General features: G+C 46.5%; 1 protein-coding gene across 3 annotated transcripts; it reads right to left on the bottom strand.

The window, feature by feature from the left end:
• Positions 1–235: 235 nt before the first annotated feature.
• On the bottom strand, positions 236–5467 carry LOC127334783 (uncharacterized). Of its 3 annotated transcripts, none has more exons than XM_051361319.1 (8): positions 5435–5467; positions 2238–3386; positions 1971–2061; positions 1609–1766; positions 1482–1533; positions 1293–1372; positions 1103–1196; positions 236–984 (listed from the first exon to the last, which is right to left on the bottom strand). In XM_051361319.1, exons 2-8 carry the CDS (start codon positions 3303–3305, stop codon positions 488–490), a joined length of 2040 nt encoding a protein of 679 aa, XP_051217279.1. In that variant the 5' UTR covers positions 3306–3386; positions 5435–5467; the 3' UTR covers positions 236–487. The 3 variants fall into 3 exon arrangements, with proteins under 3 accessions (XP_051217279.1, XP_051217277.1, XP_051217278.1); XM_051361317.2 differs by lacking the exon at positions 5435–5467 and adding an exon at positions 5196–5428; XM_051361318.2 differs by lacking the exon at positions 5435–5467 and adding an exon at positions 3855–4559.
• Positions 5468–18824: the final 13357 nt, after the last annotated feature.

The raw sequence follows: 18824 nt of genomic DNA on the forward strand, positions 1-18824 counted from the left end.
TCTGCACCAAACGCGCAATAGCCACCACAGGAGAATTGCGTGTTGCGAGAGTGCAGCGAAATAACTCCTGATCATGACCAGAAGCATCTGATGTGAGTTGCCCTCACTATCTTGACTGACTAAAATGCAGCAGCCAAAACACAAGGACCTGGATGGTCTGGTCTTTTTGGAATCAAGGATGAATCATAAACAGGGAATACGACTATTGGCATACAAAAAAACAACCAAGGCCATCTCGAAGAAATGAAATTGAGAACCTATAGACAAATCATCAGCAATGATTAATCTCCTTTTCAGAAGTTCAAGACCCCACCGCAACACAGTCTCCACTTTTTCATGGTGCTACTATACCAAACCCTTCTTCCACCACACTCCTAACACTATTGACAAAAATCTCAAGGTCGTCACTCGTTAGTAGATCTAATAATATCCAAACTTACACTTCTTCGCTTCTTCCTTCAATACGCAGTCTCAGCAAGACCGCAGTTCACAGCGTCACAGGCAAGCCGTAGTTGTGGAACGACCGGATCACTCCACCGTGGCTCGCCGTCACGATCACCATGTTCCAAGCAGCCGATATCGCGGAGAGACAGTCAGCTAGCCGGGGAGCATTCACGGTCTTCGCAGAGGACAGCTTCTCTTCAGGCCATGTCACAGACCCCCTCATGCCGTCGGTGAGGAACCTTGCACCAGGGGAACGGCTTTCTCCTTGAGGGCGCAAAGTGGGCGCGCTAAGAGATTTATCCGTCAAGCAGGAAGGCTTGACGTGCCTGTCTTGACGCACTCCTGGCCAAGGTACCGCAGTTGTCACGTCCTTGGAGAAGAACATTTCACAAGAACGGACCGACTTGGCTTCGCTTTTTTGTAACTTGCTGCTTGATTCGAAATTCCATATGTACACATTGGAATCCTTCCCGGTAGATATAAGATATCTGCCATCCGATGTTAGGGATGGAGATGACAGAGACTTTGACTTCCAAGGACCTGCATCACAAAGTAGAAAATGGTGATTTTATGATTACTAACATGTAATGCAAGAAGATGAAAAAATGGTAACTTTATAACCAAATGAAGGATGGAAACTGCTGCACAAAAAATATACCTTTAAACTTTTGGACGATATCAGAACCATCAGCAACTCGGATCTTAGAATCTGTTGATGTAACTAGAAATCTAGGGGAATCACTTGTGCATAACTGCGAAGTAGCAAGAACAAATTAGCTTATTTGCATCACAACTGCTTCTTAAAGTACTAGTAGAGAATCAAGAAACTATTAACACAGAAATCGTACCTGCAGACTTTTTATCCGACTGGAGGCAGACTTTTTCTTCCCTTGCATAAATAATTCTTTGTCTAGTTGAATGTCTTCACCTACAGAAACAAGATGCTAAGTTAAAGAGAGTACTCATACAGAACAGAGATTTAGAGACCTTCGAAGTGATAGAAACCACATGGATGGTAAGTGATGATCTTCAAGTACCTGATTGGTCGTAGAAGCGACATACTCCTCCAGTCGTGCCAACCACAAAACCCTGATTTACAAAATCATGAATTTAACATCCAATTATGCAAAATAATGTGCAATAGCATTATGATCAGATACAAACCTTTCCATCTGATTGGTAACTAACAGCAGTGATGATATTCCGCGTATCAGCCCAGTTAACTACCCGCTTGTCTAAAACATCCCAAATGCGAACTTTACCATCTATTGAGCCACTGATGAAGTATCTCTCGTCAGTGGGACTGAATTGAACGCAAGTCACTGTTCAAACAGTTTCAAAGGAAAGTCAAGCTCTTGTCCAGGAAAATATTGAAAATGTAATGGCTCAAAGTCTGCACAATATCATAAGTACTTTTTTGCAACTACAACAATAAGACTTCTAGAATAAAGTAAGAAATCATCAATGGGCAAGGCATTCGGGCACCAAAGCATACATAATAGTTCTTCGACGATATGTCAGCTTACCATAGTCTTTGTGTCTGAATACTCCAAGACAGGCATCAGAGCCAACTTTCCACAAGCGGACTGTCTTGTCTTTTGATGAAGTCAACAAACACTACATGGAAACAAATTCAATGAAGGTAAGAAAATGAAACAAACAACAAAAAAGGAATCTAGTTATGTTCAAGATACATGAAACATGTTAATAGATACTCATGACAATTCAGGTGAATAGATTGATGATGAGCATGAGAACTATGGCAGCTTTAGAAAATCAAGAGAGAAACTTACATCTGATTTTGACCATGTCATATCCAGGACATCACCTGTATGGCCATGAAATTCATGTAACGGGCTCTCGGTAATATGGAAGCCCTTATTGGGCACTACTGCAAGTGTATGGCTCTGTCCATCTACTTGCTTCGGTTTAAGAATTTTAATTTTCTCTACATACTCATGAGGGTGGTTCTCTCCACCATACATTTTAGAGTATGCATCCACTTCTGTAATCTTCCATACCCTAACAACACAGTCCTCACCACCAGTAGCTAAATACCAGCCAGACGGACTGAATTTCATCACTCTAATTAAACCATCGTGGGCTCGGATTTCCTGACCCATATAGACAGCAGAGAATTCAGCATTTTTCTTCTTTCGGTGCTGAACTTTTGTTCTGGATGGCACACTTGTTGTGGAGCTTTTTACATGGACATCAGACTTGCATATTCCGCCAAAACTCCTCTTCTTCATGAAGTTTTTGCACACGCTTCTGATATCCATTTTCTTACTGCCAACAGCCCCCTTGGTCTCTCTTGCAGGGCTGTGAGAATATGCCCTTCGTAATAGCTTCTGAACAGATCGAGAAACACCAACCAGGCTTTCAAACTCCAGAAGAGATAGCACCTTATCGGTCGCAACCTCCTTCAGAAAGCTAGTCAGTCCATCATGCCCGCCATTCTGAACTACATATCTCTTTCCACTATCCAGATCCCTTATGCAACAGGCAGCATCAAATGACGATTCACTCTCAGGAATAGATGAATCTAGAGAAGAGATGTTGCTGCTAGTTCTCTCCTGCGAGTTAGCAGGAGAGTCGATGGTTGTTATTTCTTCTTGGCATTGAGAAAGATCCACTTTAGCAGCACCAAGGTCATCAAATCCCATCCCCTGCAGGAATCTCTGTCGCCTTTCTTGAACACTCATGGGCTCACTTGCCCAAACCTCATACTCTAGCGCCCTTGGTGTTAATCCTTTACCACTCGTGCTACAATCGTCCGAGGATGAAGGCTCCCTGACTGATCTAATATCCTCAAATGCATCAAAGAAAATATCATCCCTATCCGAGTCGGATCTTGGCATATTGCTTCTAGACCGAGAAAAATAATCGGTGGAAACGTCTTCCGAAACCCCGTGAAGGCTGAGTACTTGTCAAAGTGTCATCTGCAATTGACAACACAAACATCAGCCTCATGATATAGGGACTACAGCACAAAGCCGAGAACACGAGAAAAACATGAAGGAGTGCAGCGAAATGAATTGAACGCAAGAGAAAGGAATGCGTGCCCGATATGGCAAGTGACTATCCATCTCGATTATTGACCAACCTTATCAGTTCTATTCGCAACCAAAATCACACATTATTACACTTAAACTCTTCTTGCAGGTAGCCAGGGAAATGAGTAAACCACGAGATAGTTTGTTTGATTGCTCCATGAAACTAGCGACAGTACAACAGTAATTAATTAATAAATAAATTGTGCAGCAAAAAAGGAAAACAGATGACAAACCGGAGAAACAGCAGCAAGCACAAAAGGCTTGTAGACGAACTCAAGACAAACGAACTGAACAATCAGCAAGGACCATTGGAGTGAGTCAACTGGTATTTCCGTCAAGAAAGAAACGGCTTACCAGGTCCACAAGCCTTAGGAAAGAAAGAAGAGGACACAAGCACAAGCCGCCCAGAGCTCTCCCTGTCGCTCTCTCTCTCTCCCACCTCCAACTAAAAATGAAGAGGCCCCTGAACTTGCCTGAGCCCCCAAGGCATGACACCCTGCATCCTGCTCACCAACAAGGCAACAACTCGCCAACACAGCGCCGCCAAACCGTACTTAACTTGCCCACCTTGGGCGCCCCGCCGGCAGCGGCAGCAGCAGAAGAGGAAGCAGGCGACCAAACCCGCACGGACGGGCGGCGGAGGCAACAAGGCAGCATGGCGCGCAGCCGCGCAGATCCCGAGGCAGCAGCGCAGAAAGGCTAGGCATGGACAAAAGTAAAAGATTGGGTAGCAGCACTAGTACTTTCGTTTCAACAGCGCTCGCATAGCAGGGGGACGGCACCGTAGCGTGTACTGTGGCTGCCGCGTGCGATGAGGGCCGGAGAAAAGCTCGGGCCCAGCCCAGCGACGTGCGATGCCGCCGAACGCCGGCTATCCTATTAACTGCTAGCTTGTGTTCTAGCGCCGACGGCCGGCCAAAAGGCTGGGGCGTAGGCGCGTGGTTGGCCATTAAAGGCCGCGTCTTTATGCTGCCCATCATCATCAAAGGGTGAAAGAGGGGGGAGCGATCTACTGTACCTGGTCAGAAACAAGAGATTTCGCAGAGATTTGTAGTGAAGAATTTTTTGTTGTTCTAAATATAACTAATTTTGTACTCTTCCTCGCAATTTTTCTCGAAAATGATCTGGTATCGGGGGGGATTTTACTTCCGCGGATTCCATGCGTTACCAGTACAGGCGGTATTCAAGTGCTGAAATCTGGATAGGTGTAAATGCGATGTGAATGAAAACGGTTCGTCTGGTTGCGATCTCGAGTCGGCGCCCATTCAAAGGGAACAATCTGATCGCCAAACGGTGGTACTATGCGAAAAAGAGCAGCGCTCATCCGTTTCTGAACGAAAAAAATGACAGCAAAAATAAATTCGCCTTTTTTTCCTAAACTAGCATTGGGTGGTGCTTTGATCAAGCGACCGCGGCAAATTTCCGTTCCTACAGGTTAAATTCAGGACTGAATCTCGCTCGGAGCGAGCAAAAAAACAGGGCTAGAATCCAAAATTCGGAGGAAAACGAAGCGAAATAGACCCCGAAAGAAACGAAGCATGTCGCGCGGGCCACGAACTGTTCCATTAAAACAGGAACGCACCGACCAGAGAGGGGAGGAAGAGCAGAAATGGCAAATCACTGTGCCATTCCCCCACCGAGGAGGCACGGATCGACCGGCAACGGAAAGATAAAGTAGGGGCGCTCGAATCGGACCTTCTCCGCTCGAGGACGGACGGGGCCGGCGACAAGGATCGGTTGTCCACCACGGATTCTTCTTCTCCTCCACCGCCGCCGCCCCGGACTAGCGGTCGAGCTCCGGCCGCTGCCGACAGGGATCCCGAGCTCGGCGGAGGGTTCGAGGGGGGACAGGGGGAATGAGGTTGGGTTGGGTAGGAGGAGCTTGGGATTGGGGGTGTTCTTGGGACTCTTCCGCCCGCTGGCTGGCTTTGTACCTTGCGGTCTTGGTTTCCTAGGCGTCCTTGTTCTTTCCTCCCTTCGCTTCTTTCTAATCGAGCTCATCGCGACGCGGTCTTAAATCGGCGTCAGTCGCATTCTCCGGGCCGGGTCGTCCCTGCCAGTTTTACTAATTTGCCGCTCCCTCCGTGAATACCAACGGAATTACCGGTGGAATTGCAACATTCCAAACGAGTTTTGCAAAAGGTTTCTACGTTGATGTGCGGTTCTTTTCTGGGGTCCCTCGGCTTCTCTTCAAACTTGCGGTCAAGGCAAGGCCCTGGTAGGTGTGCTGACATGGAACGTTTGGCTTGTTTGGTTGATGACTCTGTAAAGTGAAATGTCTTGCGTGTCGTCCTTACTGCAAGCTAGTATTCAATTTTCTAGTTGAGGACTACGAAAAGAAATTCAAATCAAAATGTGTATAAAGACAAACAAAATAACTGATGTTAATTATTGCATCTACAACTGCATTTTTCGTCCATGAATACTCTGTTATGCAAGCAGACCGAGACTTAGCATCTCCATCGGCGCCCACCAGTACGCTCACTACTTGGGAGAGAAGGCCCGGTTCAGTTATTTGTCCGACACTTTCACGGCAGTCCAAACTCAAGGGGCAGTTGTGGTAGTCTGGAGTCCCGACACATCGGAGCTGACAAGCTGGCCACCCTTGGCAGCGACTCATCGGCGGTCAACGTTCTTTAATTTGTCGAGAGAGATCCAGTAAGTTTCTTTAACGGCGGCGATGGTTCCACGGGTGGGCACAAAAGCGACCACCGCACCTTGCCCACGTGGCGACGTTGTGCCTCGCCACTAACACAACGGGGCGACCACGCCCACTCACACCGCTTCCTATAAAGCGCCGTTGGAGTTAATGCGCGCACCGGTGCGACCACACCCACCCGCACGGCTGCTTATAAAGTGCCCTCATCATACACACGCTCTCCCTTTCCCCGCCCCTCGCAAGAGCATGACACGCATGCCAGCACCGTCCACCGGAGCCATGACTCCGTGCAGTGTAATATCTTACGTGTCGTCTTTACTAGTGTTCAAAATAAATCTATAAGCCCTAGCAATTACTGCATTCTTATATGTCTTTTGTGCTCACTAAGTTACACAAAGAGATGAGGCTTACTACCAAGTTGTTACCAGAGAAACAATTTTTTTAGCAAAAGTAAGAGAGGGTATTTAAAGTTGTAGAAAAAACTAAAAAAAATCTAGATGTGTAAAAGTATGTATATTAGAAGTGTGTAAATTATCGATGTGAAATACTCTTCTCTAGACAAGCATGGCAAGAGCTAATAAATTTTGAGAGTCTAGAAATTTTATCATTAATTAAACTTGGATCTATAATTTATTATTTATGTAACCCAAAGTATAAATTATCCGTATTGACATTTCACACACACTTATAACATACTCCCTCCGTTCTATAATTCTTGGGTTGGTTTTTAATTCTAATTTAAACTAGAACAATGACTAGAATTATGTAATGGAGGGAGAAAACAATCTTTAATATATACGGAATATTTTTCTAGATTTTTTGATACTTCGAAATGCCGTTTCTAATTTTTTTTCTTTCAAAAGAAGTATTTACATATATGGAACTGGAGCTCACAAACGCTACACTCGTCGTTATCACCCTTGGAACACATCCCGATTCTTCCGCATGCATCTATCTACACAAGCCATGTGTTTACTATCGTGGCTAAAGTTATTAATTCACAACAAGCACAATACCACAACGGATAAAGTGGAAGTGGGACAGTGATCCATGTGACATGACTTGGGGTGAATGGCGCTAATAAGAGCTAGTGGCCTGGATTATATTAGCATCCATCGACCTATCTCTTCTCCCCATCGATCCAATTGGAGGCTTTTCTTCAGATAACCCACCACTCCACCATACGTCTTTTTAACGGAACAAGGAAGGATGGTTCGACTTTTAGACCTTGTTGTGATCGCAGAACAAGATGGATCCTCTTTTCTGGACTGCTCTCTTCCTACCAACCTCACATGTTGAAGTACAGTACAAACATGTACTGCTAGTTCACGGGGAAATTTTCCTGAAAACAAAAGGTTGGCTGGGAGAATGGCTGGCCGGTGGTGCCCTTCCAGATATGATGTGGATGTGTAGTGCTTGGACCGGGTCAGGTTAACACAATGCAGTTCGTGGCTACAGAAAAATGGTTTGTAGCAAAGAAAAATGTTCCAGCACACGCATTAGGGGATCTAATCTGGCAAAGACAGCAGCTTGCATAATATATTATGGTTCACAAGTTGTGACTCTGTGCTGGACACACCTTCCTCCGATTTCTTCTGCTCCTGCTACAGCTTGCCATATGGCTGTACTATTTCAGGTATTCGTCCAAGACCAAATATGTGGAGTTATATTTATTTTTCGACTAGAACTTGAAAAGTCGATGATAATAACTAAGCAAAAGCAGGAGATGCATGACTTCTCCAGAGAAGAATATATGAATATTTTCTGGCTGTCGAGTCTTGACAAGGAAATGTTGCCAAGCTGTGGCCACAGAATTGAAGTCGTGGGTGGTCTCTAGTCGGGGCGTCAGAATGCACGCTCAAAGAAAAGATAAAAAAAGCAAGGCAGATACTAGTTATGCTATGCACGGCAGGCAGCTAGCTCTGAGAAAATCGACCGAGAGGGAGTCAGACAGAAACCGAGCAGCTCTGAAAAGACACCACAGAGCAGGGTCTGAAGGAGTTTTCAGAACGCACAAGGATGCAGACATCACACAGGCTGACAGATTAGAGTAAACAAGGAGCTAAACCTGCAATGCGCATGACCATGAAACCAAGCTGTTCAGGGGAGAACGAGTACGCACCTGAGCAGAGCAGCTGGCTGATTGGATTCTTCAGGAGTCGCAAGAACAGAAGCGATGCAGCTGCAGATATCAGGATGGGTTCAGGTTCAGGTAGGGTAAGCAGTTTGTGTTTGGACACAGATGATTAGATGAAGAAGCAGCAGTGTGCCCTTAATATAGGCACTTAATTGTAGGGTAGCGACTGAACACGACAACAAAACAGCACTAGACAAAATATTCTACTGGTGGCAGCGAGCAGACGCGATCGCGAAGCTTTTTCTGCACTGTGGAGTCAAAGGATGCCCTCCAAACAGCACGGATAGCACTTAGATAAGCTCCTAATCATGTGGCTCTCAGCTCGACCCGTCCAATGCTGGGTTTAGCTTGGCTCAGACAAAACCCCAGCGCAGATTCGTAGGTTTGACATGGATCCCCTTGCAATAACTCCCAAAAGTTTTCTGGTGCGAGGTGGTTGTTTTGTTTATGTTTATCACAAGGAGCCGTGTGATGCAGTGGTTAGGGCATCTCCAACCGCGCGACCCATCCCGCGCCCGCGCGTCCGGATGGGTCGAAACGGACAAAAACCCGGCCCAACGCGGGGACGCACCGCAAAAGCGGACGGCCGCGGCGTCCAGAACGACGCAAACCCGGCCCAAATCTGGGCTAGGTTTGCGTGGCCGCGGATGGCACGCGCCGTCCGCTCGCGTCCGCGCGCTGGTCGCCTCGTCTCCCTTGGGCCCACCTGTCGGTGACCAGGGAGTCTAATAAATGGGGACCGGAGGGATCCGACCCTCCACTCCGGTCCCCACTCCACTCCCCGAGCAAAACCGCCGCCATGGCCCCGGCGACGGTTCGCTCCCGGAGCCAATGACGACGAGGCCGCAGCGATCGGCGTCCGCCGCCGGCGGCTGCGGGCCGGAGGAACCGCGGCGGCCTCCACATCGGAGAGGCCGCCCGCGGCGGTGCGGCATTGCCGCAACCGCCGCCTCTCCTCATCGAGCCCAAGCGGAGTCCTCGGAGGAGGACCCGGACCTCCGCGCCGCCCGATCATCTCGGCGGCGGAGGAGGAGGCGAAATGGCCGCACCTCCATGCGGCCATTCGCACCTCCGAGATGGAGGACGCGGCCCGGCGGGGAGGTCGAGGAGGCGGAGGGTCGGGAGCTCTACGCCCGGGCCCGCCGGGCGCGACGGGAGGAGGAGGAGGCGGCGCGGCGGGAGGAGGCCAGGGCGCCGCGCCGACGAGCGGCGCCGCCGGGAGGACAGTGCCGCCGGCCGGAGGAGGCGGCGCCAGAGGCTGTGCGCCGCCGCCGGGCAGAGAGGCGGCAGCGCCTCCGGGAGGAGGCGGCGCGGGTGGCTCCGGACCCCCACTCGCCGTGGGAGGAGGCCCTGTGGTCTCCGTGGCCGCGATCCCCGGCGCGGTCGAGCCACAACAGCGCCTCGCCGCCGGGGACGTCGTCCACGACGACGACGTCGCCGACGACGCCCACAGGGGCTAGGCGGCGCACCGGCGGCCACCGCGCCGCCGACCAAACCCTAATAGAGGGTTTTTAAATTAGTTTAAATTGAAAAGCCCATATAGGGGCTTCTTTTGTTAGTTTTATTTGCCCAAAATAGGGCTATGTACTAAATTTGCCCAAAATAGGGCATATGTTTAATATAATTTCGTTTAAATTCGATTTTTTTTTGGTTTTCGTTTTTCTCCGGTTTATGCGATGCGTCCGCGCGTTGGACGCAGCGCGCGACCCAAACGGACACGCGGACGCGGGGCGCTGTCCGCGTGTCCGGGCGGCGACCCAAATGGCCCAAAACGGACGGCCCAGCACGTCCGTTTGGATCGCGCGGTTGGAGATGCCCTTAGTCCACGGCTCCACGCCTAGGCCGCGCTAATCCTATCGTATCGCCCGCGCGCGGGCCGCATGCTCTACGGAAATATGTCCACTTGGGTCACTTGCCGCGCGATGTACGGTATACGGTATGCACACAACATGCTCGTCTCTCTCTCTGAGACAAAGGATAGGGATTTTGAATGAATATACTCTCTGCATACACAATGCTCCCCTCTGCATATCGTCAATGTAAAAAATACTCTCTTTAAAATCGAAAATATATATTTGGTCGAGTGGATTCACAAGAAGAGAATGCTTCGCCTTATATATTTTTGGACAAGGTAAGTGGTTCTTCTCTTGGCTTACACGACGAATTGTCATCGCCAAATATATGTGGACAGAGGAACCCAGGGACAACATAGGAGTCATGAGTGAATATTACTTGGTACTAGATATGATGAAGTGAAAAGTGCTATGAAAGTACTTTCGTCCATAAAATGATGTATATTAGATTTGTTTAAATTTGGATGAAACCCTAGATCCCTAGATCAGTCGATGGTGGCGATCTTAGCGTCATATCCCTCCATGGAGGCATCATCTTATTTTTTCCATGGAGGCATCATCTAGGAGCTTCTTTGTTGCGGTTGTTTATCGTCTCCTTATCCGGGCAACTCCGGGTGAAATCCTAGATCCGGATCTTCCAAATCGAGCGATCGATGGCGGTGCAGCGTTATCCTCCCTCTTGAGGGCATTTTTTTTGTGAGTTGATGCTGGCTGGAGGGGCTCTCAGGCGGAGCAGTTTGTATGCATAGGAGTCTCGGTGATGGACGCGGCTTGATGGACTCCTGCATGGTGATGGCTTTGTTTGGTATCGTGGCGGTATTGATAGCGGGTCTGGCAAATTCAATGCGTTGATCTTTTCTGAAAATGGGTCGGTGAAAGGTGGTAGCAGCGATTTTCGAGCGTGTTGACTGACGCGTAAGCGCAAGATCGACGGAAATATGGGTGCTGGCCAAACTTTTCGTCCACCGTGAACTTGGACGGGTCTGAAGCTCTCCCTTGATTCTGTGCTAGCTAGAGTACTAGTGTCCATGATCGTGGGTGTACGTACGTTAGCCGTGATGGGACATAGATTACGTGCCCATGTGGTGACCTTTACGGCCGAATTGAAGCAAATCATGGGCACGCATGCGTTGTTTAGTTCTCTCCCAGTGTCGCTGCTGCTTGCAAGTGGTGCGCGTTCCGGCCTACACGTCGGCGGCCACCGCGCGGCAGCCGGTGCATGCACATGGGGGGCGGTGGAGCTGGACAAGCCAATGGATTCATGGTTGGAGCTGGACAAGCGACCACTTTTCGGCTACTCCGTGTGATCGCCTGATGTTCTGTGATTCATGGCCGCGAGATGGCCACGATCACAGCGCATGTTCTGCCTCCGCGCGCGACCTTTTCTCAGGGGATGTTGGAATGATCGACGCGCCCCGCTTAAATCTCCTGGATTAGTCTTACACAAACCGATCGGGGCCGTATCGGCAGTGAGATATGGTAGGATTTGGAGACCAGGAGATCATGTTTGGCTGTCAGGATCATTGGCACCGAGATACCGATTGCATTAATAAGTGTATATATGCCCTGCCAGTTCGTCGCGGCAATGGACAGTGGTGGTATGAGGGCAATTCGGCTTAGCACAGAACTGTCAAACACGCTGCTTCTGGCATCGTGTCTGCTTGTTTTCATGCTAATAAAGTATTCCATTCACCATCTTCCTGGACGACTGTGATCGTGGCCCTGGTGGTGATAACGACAGCTATTTCATCTAAGAGTAATTCCAATAGCAGAGTCGGCTGTTTGGCTATAAGTAAGTTGCTATGTCAGCTATAGCTAACTTGTAGCTTTTTTGATAAAGGATGCTTTATTACTTTTAGGAAAGCAATTACATCCAGCCTCTGCATAACCAGGATGCACACAGCCGTTCAAAAAGTCTGGAACCAAAAATATAAAAACTAGGCGAAATACATATCGGAACGATGAATCATAAAACGCCTATGGTGTGGGTGGTGCTGCAATCCGTAGACTATGCTGTCACCCATGTAGGGAAAAAGTATCCCTCGCCGTAGCCTCCAACCGTGTACAGACCTCCGTAAATAGGTATCGGTTCTCCATCCGCTGAAGAGGTAACCACAAACGGAGAATATTTGTACATCTGTAGATGACCTGCAACAAAGAACAATTTTTATCGTTAAAAATCTTGTCATTTCTACTTAGCCAGAGTGCCCAGATAACTGCTAGCGCCCACACCCTAAGAAGCAACTTAAACCTTGAATCGATACCGTGGAGCCAGTTGCCAAAGACATTGGCTACACTAGTCGGGGGATACAGGGTAGATGCGACTTGGATGACTGACCAAATAGATCTCGCAAAATGGCACTGGAAAAAAAGGTGTTTAATAGTTTCGTCTTGATGACAAAAAACACACCTAGCACTTCCATGCCAATTCCGCTTGACAAGATTATCTTTGGTAAGAATAACTCCGCGACGAAGATACCATCCGAAATTTTTTATTTTTAATGGTATTTTCATCTTCTAGATTTTCTTATTATTATCAACCGGTATATCAGAATGAAGAATCGCATTGTATAAAGATTTGACTGAGAAAGTGTCATCTACATGAAGATTCCATCTAAATTCATCCGGTTCAGTTGATAATTGAATATCTCCCAACCGTTGAATTAAAGCATTCCATGCCAAAAGCCTTTGTCCAAGTAAAACCCGTCTGAACGTCACATTCGGAGGTGAGGTAGCCATTACTGTGGCAATGGTATCACCTTTGCGACGAACAATACTATACAAGGCAGGATACTGCTCTCTCAAGGAAGCATTGTCTAACCAAACATCTTCCCAGAAGCGTATATGTTCTCCATTCTTAATAGAGAAAGTACCATGGCGAAAGAAAACATTCTTTGTCGCCATGAGACCAGCCCAGAAGTGGGAATCCCCAGGTTTCCAAACCACTTGGGATAGCGCCTTCGAGCCAATATACTTTCTACGAAGAATAGTTTGCCAAATCTCATCCTCAGTAAGAAGCTTAAAAAGCCATTTACCTAGCAAAGCTGAGTTCTTGACCTCTAGGTCATGAACTCCCAGTTCGCCTTGATCTTTGGGACTACAGACTACACTCCATTTAACCAGTCGATATTTCTTTTTCTCGCTGTCCCCTTGCCAAAAGAATCTGGATCGATAATAATCGAGTTTATGCAGAATTCCTTTTGGCAGCAGGAAGAATGATAACATATACAGTACCATATTTGTCAGTACTGAATTAATGAGAACCAATCTCCCTCCGAGGGACAGCAATTTACCCTTCCAACTACTAAGGCGTTTTTGTAATCTTTCTTCCACAATTTTCCATTCAGCAATTGTAAGTCTCCGATAATGAATCGGAATACCCAAATAGCGAATAGGAAATTGGCCTTGCCCACAACCAAACAACTCTGTATATAGAGTCATATCGTTTTGGGCATCACCGAAACAGAACAATTCACTTTTATGGAAATTGATTTTCAATCCCGACAACTGCTCAAAAGCCGCCAAAATTAATTTGAGATTGCGAGCTTTTTCGAGATCATGATCCATAAAAAGAATTGTATCGTCGGCATATTGAAGGATAGATAAACCCCCATCAACCAAATGTGGGATCACACCTTCAATCTGGCCATCAGACTTAGCCCGCTCTATGAGTATCGCCAACATATCCGCTACAATGTTAAACAACATCGGTGATAACGGATCCCCTTGGCGTAACCCTTTTCGTGTTTGGAAATAGTGGCCGGTGTCATCATTAACCCGGATAGCCACACTACCTCCATACACAAATTTCGTAAATTAGAGCGCGCCACTCTGGAGAAAAACCTTTCATCCTAAGTGTCTGCTGCAGAAAAGACCACTTGACCTTGTCATACGTCCTTTTCGAAATCTAATTTTAAAATAACCCCATTTAATTTCTTAGAATGCATCTCATGTACCGTCTCGTGCAACACTGCCACTCCATCAAGGATATTCCTTCCTTGCATAAAAGCGGTATGTGATGGTTGAACGACATGATCCGCAACCGTATTAAGTCTAATGGTGGCCACTTTCGTGAAAATCTTGAAACTGACGTTTAATAGGCAGATAGGTCTATATTGTTGAATCCTTTCTGCCTCATTAACCTTCGGTAACAAAATTACTTCACCAAAATTTAGACGAAATAATTCTAGTTGTCCTGTGTGGAGATCACTGAACAAATCTAGAAGGTCCGATTTAATAGTATCCCAAAAAGTTCGATAAAACTCCGCTGTAAAACCATCTGGACCAGGGTGCTTTATTACATTCCATCTGGAAAATCGCCTTCTGAACCTCATCCTCAGAATAAGGTGCGGTTAGTAGGCCATTTTCTTCCATAGAAACTTGGGGTATGTCATCCGTTAAGTCCTCGTTAAGAGAAAAAGAGCTTTCCTCCGGAGGACCGAACAGGTCTTTAAAATAATTAGTAATGTAAGATTTGAGTTGCTCGTGGCCTTCAATCACCCCTTCATCTTGGATAAGAGAATGAATACGCTTTTTCCGATGTCTGCCATTGGCTAATCCATGAAAATATCGCGTATTCGAATCACCTTCCAAAATGAATTGGGCTTTGGATCTTTGATACCATTTGAGTTCCTCTTCACGAAGAAGACTCGCCATTTATGCATTGGATTGATTCTTAAGATCAATCTCTTGCGTGGACAGCGGTCTCACTTCCGCTACGGCCTCAAGATCATCAATCTCTTTAGACAAGCGAGCCTTCTCTTTTTTCAGAATACCAGCCATATGAGCATCCCAACCAGAGAGATGTTTGCGCATAGCACGCATCTTATTATTCCATCTCAATATTGGCGAGCTACCCCGAACTGGTCTTTCCCAAACCGTCTTAACCATCTCATGAAAACCCTCACGATGTAACCAGCCAAGTTCAAATTTGAACGGCCGCTTACAAACAGATCGAGGATTCCCAGTGGTTAACAGGATAGGAGCATGGTCAGACAGTTTTTCAATACGTTCTAGTGCACGGACGGACACCATAGGATATTTGTGTTCCCATTCGGTATCCATCAACACGCGATCTAGTTTCTCGTATGTGGGTTCAGGTAAACTGTTGGCCCAAGTAAACTGTCGATCGGACATGAAAACCTCTCTTAAGTCTAAGCTATCAATGACAGCATTAAACAAGAATGGCCAATGTCCATCGAAAATGCCTTTGCTTTTCTCATGAGGGAATCTCAGCAAATTAAAATCCCCTCCGATTAAAATCGGGTGCGGATTATCTTTTGCAAGATTTACCAACTCACGTAAAAAGTCAGCCTTAAAGGCGTCTTGGGCAGCACCATACACAGCGACCAGACTCCAGATGAAACCATCTGCTTTGTTCTGAATATCGAGTTTAATATGATACTCGCCATCAGAACTAGCTAAAACGGTCATGGTGTCTATACGGACGCCCAGTAAAATACCCCCAGATCTGCCACGAGGCGGGCGAGAATACCACTGAAAGTTAATCCCGCCTGATAAACGGTCGAGGAAACTCTGTGAGAATTTTCGCCTACCCATCTCAGATATAGTAATAAAATCTAAATCATAATCTCTACAACCATCGGCAATGTGAGAATGTTTAGCCAAGTCACCAAGACCTCTGCTATTCCGAAACATGCCATTCATCGAGAAACTATTTTAGATTTAGTATTTTTGCCATATCTACGAGACTTCTTACCAGCGGACGATCGAGAACCACGAGCAGAAGCATCTAGATCATAAACTGAACTGAGCTCTGAGTGTTCTAAATTGACCTCTGTAACACTCCCAACTATAGCCGAGAGAAGATGACCATCTAGGATGTCATCATCTTCATCATCGTCTACAATAGAAGTGGCAGGCTCAGTGGATCCATTTGAAGCAACCGTTAAACGGTCAAGCTCCGTTTGTCTCAACACATTAGCCGAAGCTACAATCTCATCAGACCGACTACCCAACGAGACCCCTACTCTACATAAATTAGATGAAATCCGAGTATCCGAAAAAGAGGTAAACGACTTGGCTGTATGTTTAGTACCTGCCGTGTCGAGGTTCAGCTCCGCCTTGCGCCGCATAGCTCTCTGCATCACGTCTTCATCCGTGACGCCCGCTGATAACCCACAAGTATAGGGGATCGCAGTAGTCTTCGTGGGTAGTAAAACCCAATTTATTGATTCGACGCAAGGGGAGGTAAAGAATACTTATAAGCCTTAACAACTGAGTTGTCAATTCAGCTGCACCTGGAAAAGCACTAGTAACAGGGGTGATGTGAAAGCAGCAGTAATATGAGAGCAATAGTAATAGTAACACAGCAGTAATAGTAACACAGAGGCAATGGCACCAGAAAATAGTTGATACTACTTCCAATGACATATAGAACGAGTATATGATGATGAGAGATGGACCGGGGTTCCCAGTGATCTACACTAGTGGTAACTCTCCAATAACAAGTGACAAGTGTTGGGTGAAGAAATTACAGTTGGGAAATTGATAGGATTCAAAGCATTAAGACAGAACATCCAGATTATTAATCATGTAGGCATGTTTTCCATATATAGTCATACGTGCTCGCAATGAGAAACTTGTACAACATCTTTTGTCCTACCAGCCGGTGGCAGCCGGGCCTCAAGGGAATCTACTGGATATTAAGGTACTCCTTTGAATAGAGTACCGGAGCAAAGCATTAACACTCCGTGAAAACATGTGATCCTCATACCTACGCCTTCCCCTCCAGTTGTCCCAATTCCTGTCACTTTGGGGCCTTTGGTTCCGGACATAGACATGTGCATACAACTTGTAGATACAATCTAAGCAATAAGTATAGAGCTTAAATCTAAGATCATGCCACTCGGGCCCTAGTGACAAGCATTAAGCATAACAAGATTGCAGCAACAATAACTTCACAAACTTTATAGATAGACTAATCATAATGTATCATCCATCGGATCCCAACAAACACAACACCGATTACATCAGATGGATCTCAATCATGTAAGGCAGCTCATGAGATCATTGTATTGAAGTACATGAGATAGAGAGTACCAACTAGCTACTGCTAGAACCCGTAGTCCATGGGGGAACTACTCACGGAGCATGATGGAGGCGGTGGCGTCGATGGAGATGGCTTCCGGGGGCACTTCCCCGTCCCGGCAGGGTGCCGGAACAGAGACTTCTGTCCCCCGAATTGGAGTTTCGCGATGGCGGCGGCGCCCCTGGAGTCTTTCTGGAGTTTCGTCAATCCGTATCGAGTTTTTAGGTCGAAAGGGCTTATATAGGCGAAGAGGCGGCGCAGGAGGGGCAACAGGGTGCCCTCCCCATAGGCCGGCGCGGCCAGGGGCTGGCCCGCGCGGCCCTATGGTGTGGTGGCCCCAGGCCTCCCCTCTGACTCCCCTTCGGTGTCCTGGTCCGTCTCGGTGAATTATGATGTTTGGTCTTCGTTTCGTTGAATTCCGAGAATATTGCCCGAACAGCCTTTCTGGAACCAAAAACAGCAGAAAACAGGAACTGGCACTGTGGCAACTTGTTAATAGGTTAGTTCCGGAAAATGCATGAAATCATCATAAAGTGCAAGCAAAACATGTAAGTATTGTCATAAAAACAAGCATGGAACGTCAGAAATTATGGATACGTTGGAGACGTATCAGCATCCCCAAGCTTAGTTCCTACTCGTCCTCGAGTAGGTAAACGATAAAAAGAATAATTTCTGTAGTGACATGCTACTTACATAACCTTGATCATACTATTACAAAGCATATGAGATGAATGAAGTGACTCAAGGCAATGATCTATAGTTGCTAACAAATAGATAACATATAGCAAAACTTTTCATGAAGAGTACTTTCAAGACAAGCATCAAAAGCCTTGCATAAGAGTTAACTCATAAAGCAATAAATTCAAAGTAAAGGCATCGAAGCAACACAAAGGAAGATATAAGTTTCAGCGGTTGCTTTCAACTTTCAACATGCATATCTCATGGACATTGTCAACATAAAGTAATATGATGAATGCAAATAAGCAAGTATGTAAGAATCAATGCACAGTTAACACAAGTGTTTGCTTCTAAGATGGAAGGAAGTAGGTAAACTGACTCAACATAAAGTAAAAGAATGGCCCTTCGCAGAGGGAAGCAGGGATAAAATCATGTGCTAGAGCTTTTCAAGTTTTGAAATCATATAGAGAGCATAAAAGTAAAATTTTGAGAGGTGTTTGTTATTGTCAACGAATGGTAGTGGGCACTCTAACCCCCTTGCCAGATAAACCTTCAAAGAGCGGCTCCCATGAATTATTTTTATTTTTGGGTGGCACTCCTTCCAACCTTTCTTTCACAAACCATGGCTAACCGAATCCTCGAGTGCCTGCCAATAATCTCATACCATGAAGGAGTGCCTTTTTATTTTAGTTTTATTATGATGACACTCCTCCCCACCTTTGCTTTCTCAAGCCATGGCTAACCGAATCCTCGGGTGCCGTCCAACAATCACATACCATGGAGGAGTGTCTATTTAGGTTAATTAATTTCGGACTGGGAATCCCATTGCCAGCTCTTTTTGCAAAATTATTGGATAAGCGGATGAAGCCACTAGTCCATTGGTGAAAGTTACCCAACAAGATTGAAAGATAAACACCACATACTTCCTCATGAGCTATAAAACATT

This window comes from Lolium perenne, chromosome 2 (assembly GCF_019359855.2).
Source record: "Lolium perenne isolate Kyuss_39 chromosome 2, Kyuss_2.0, whole genome shotgun sequence".
Lineage (NCBI taxonomy): Eukaryota > Viridiplantae > Streptophyta > Magnoliopsida > Poales > Poaceae > Lolium > Lolium perenne.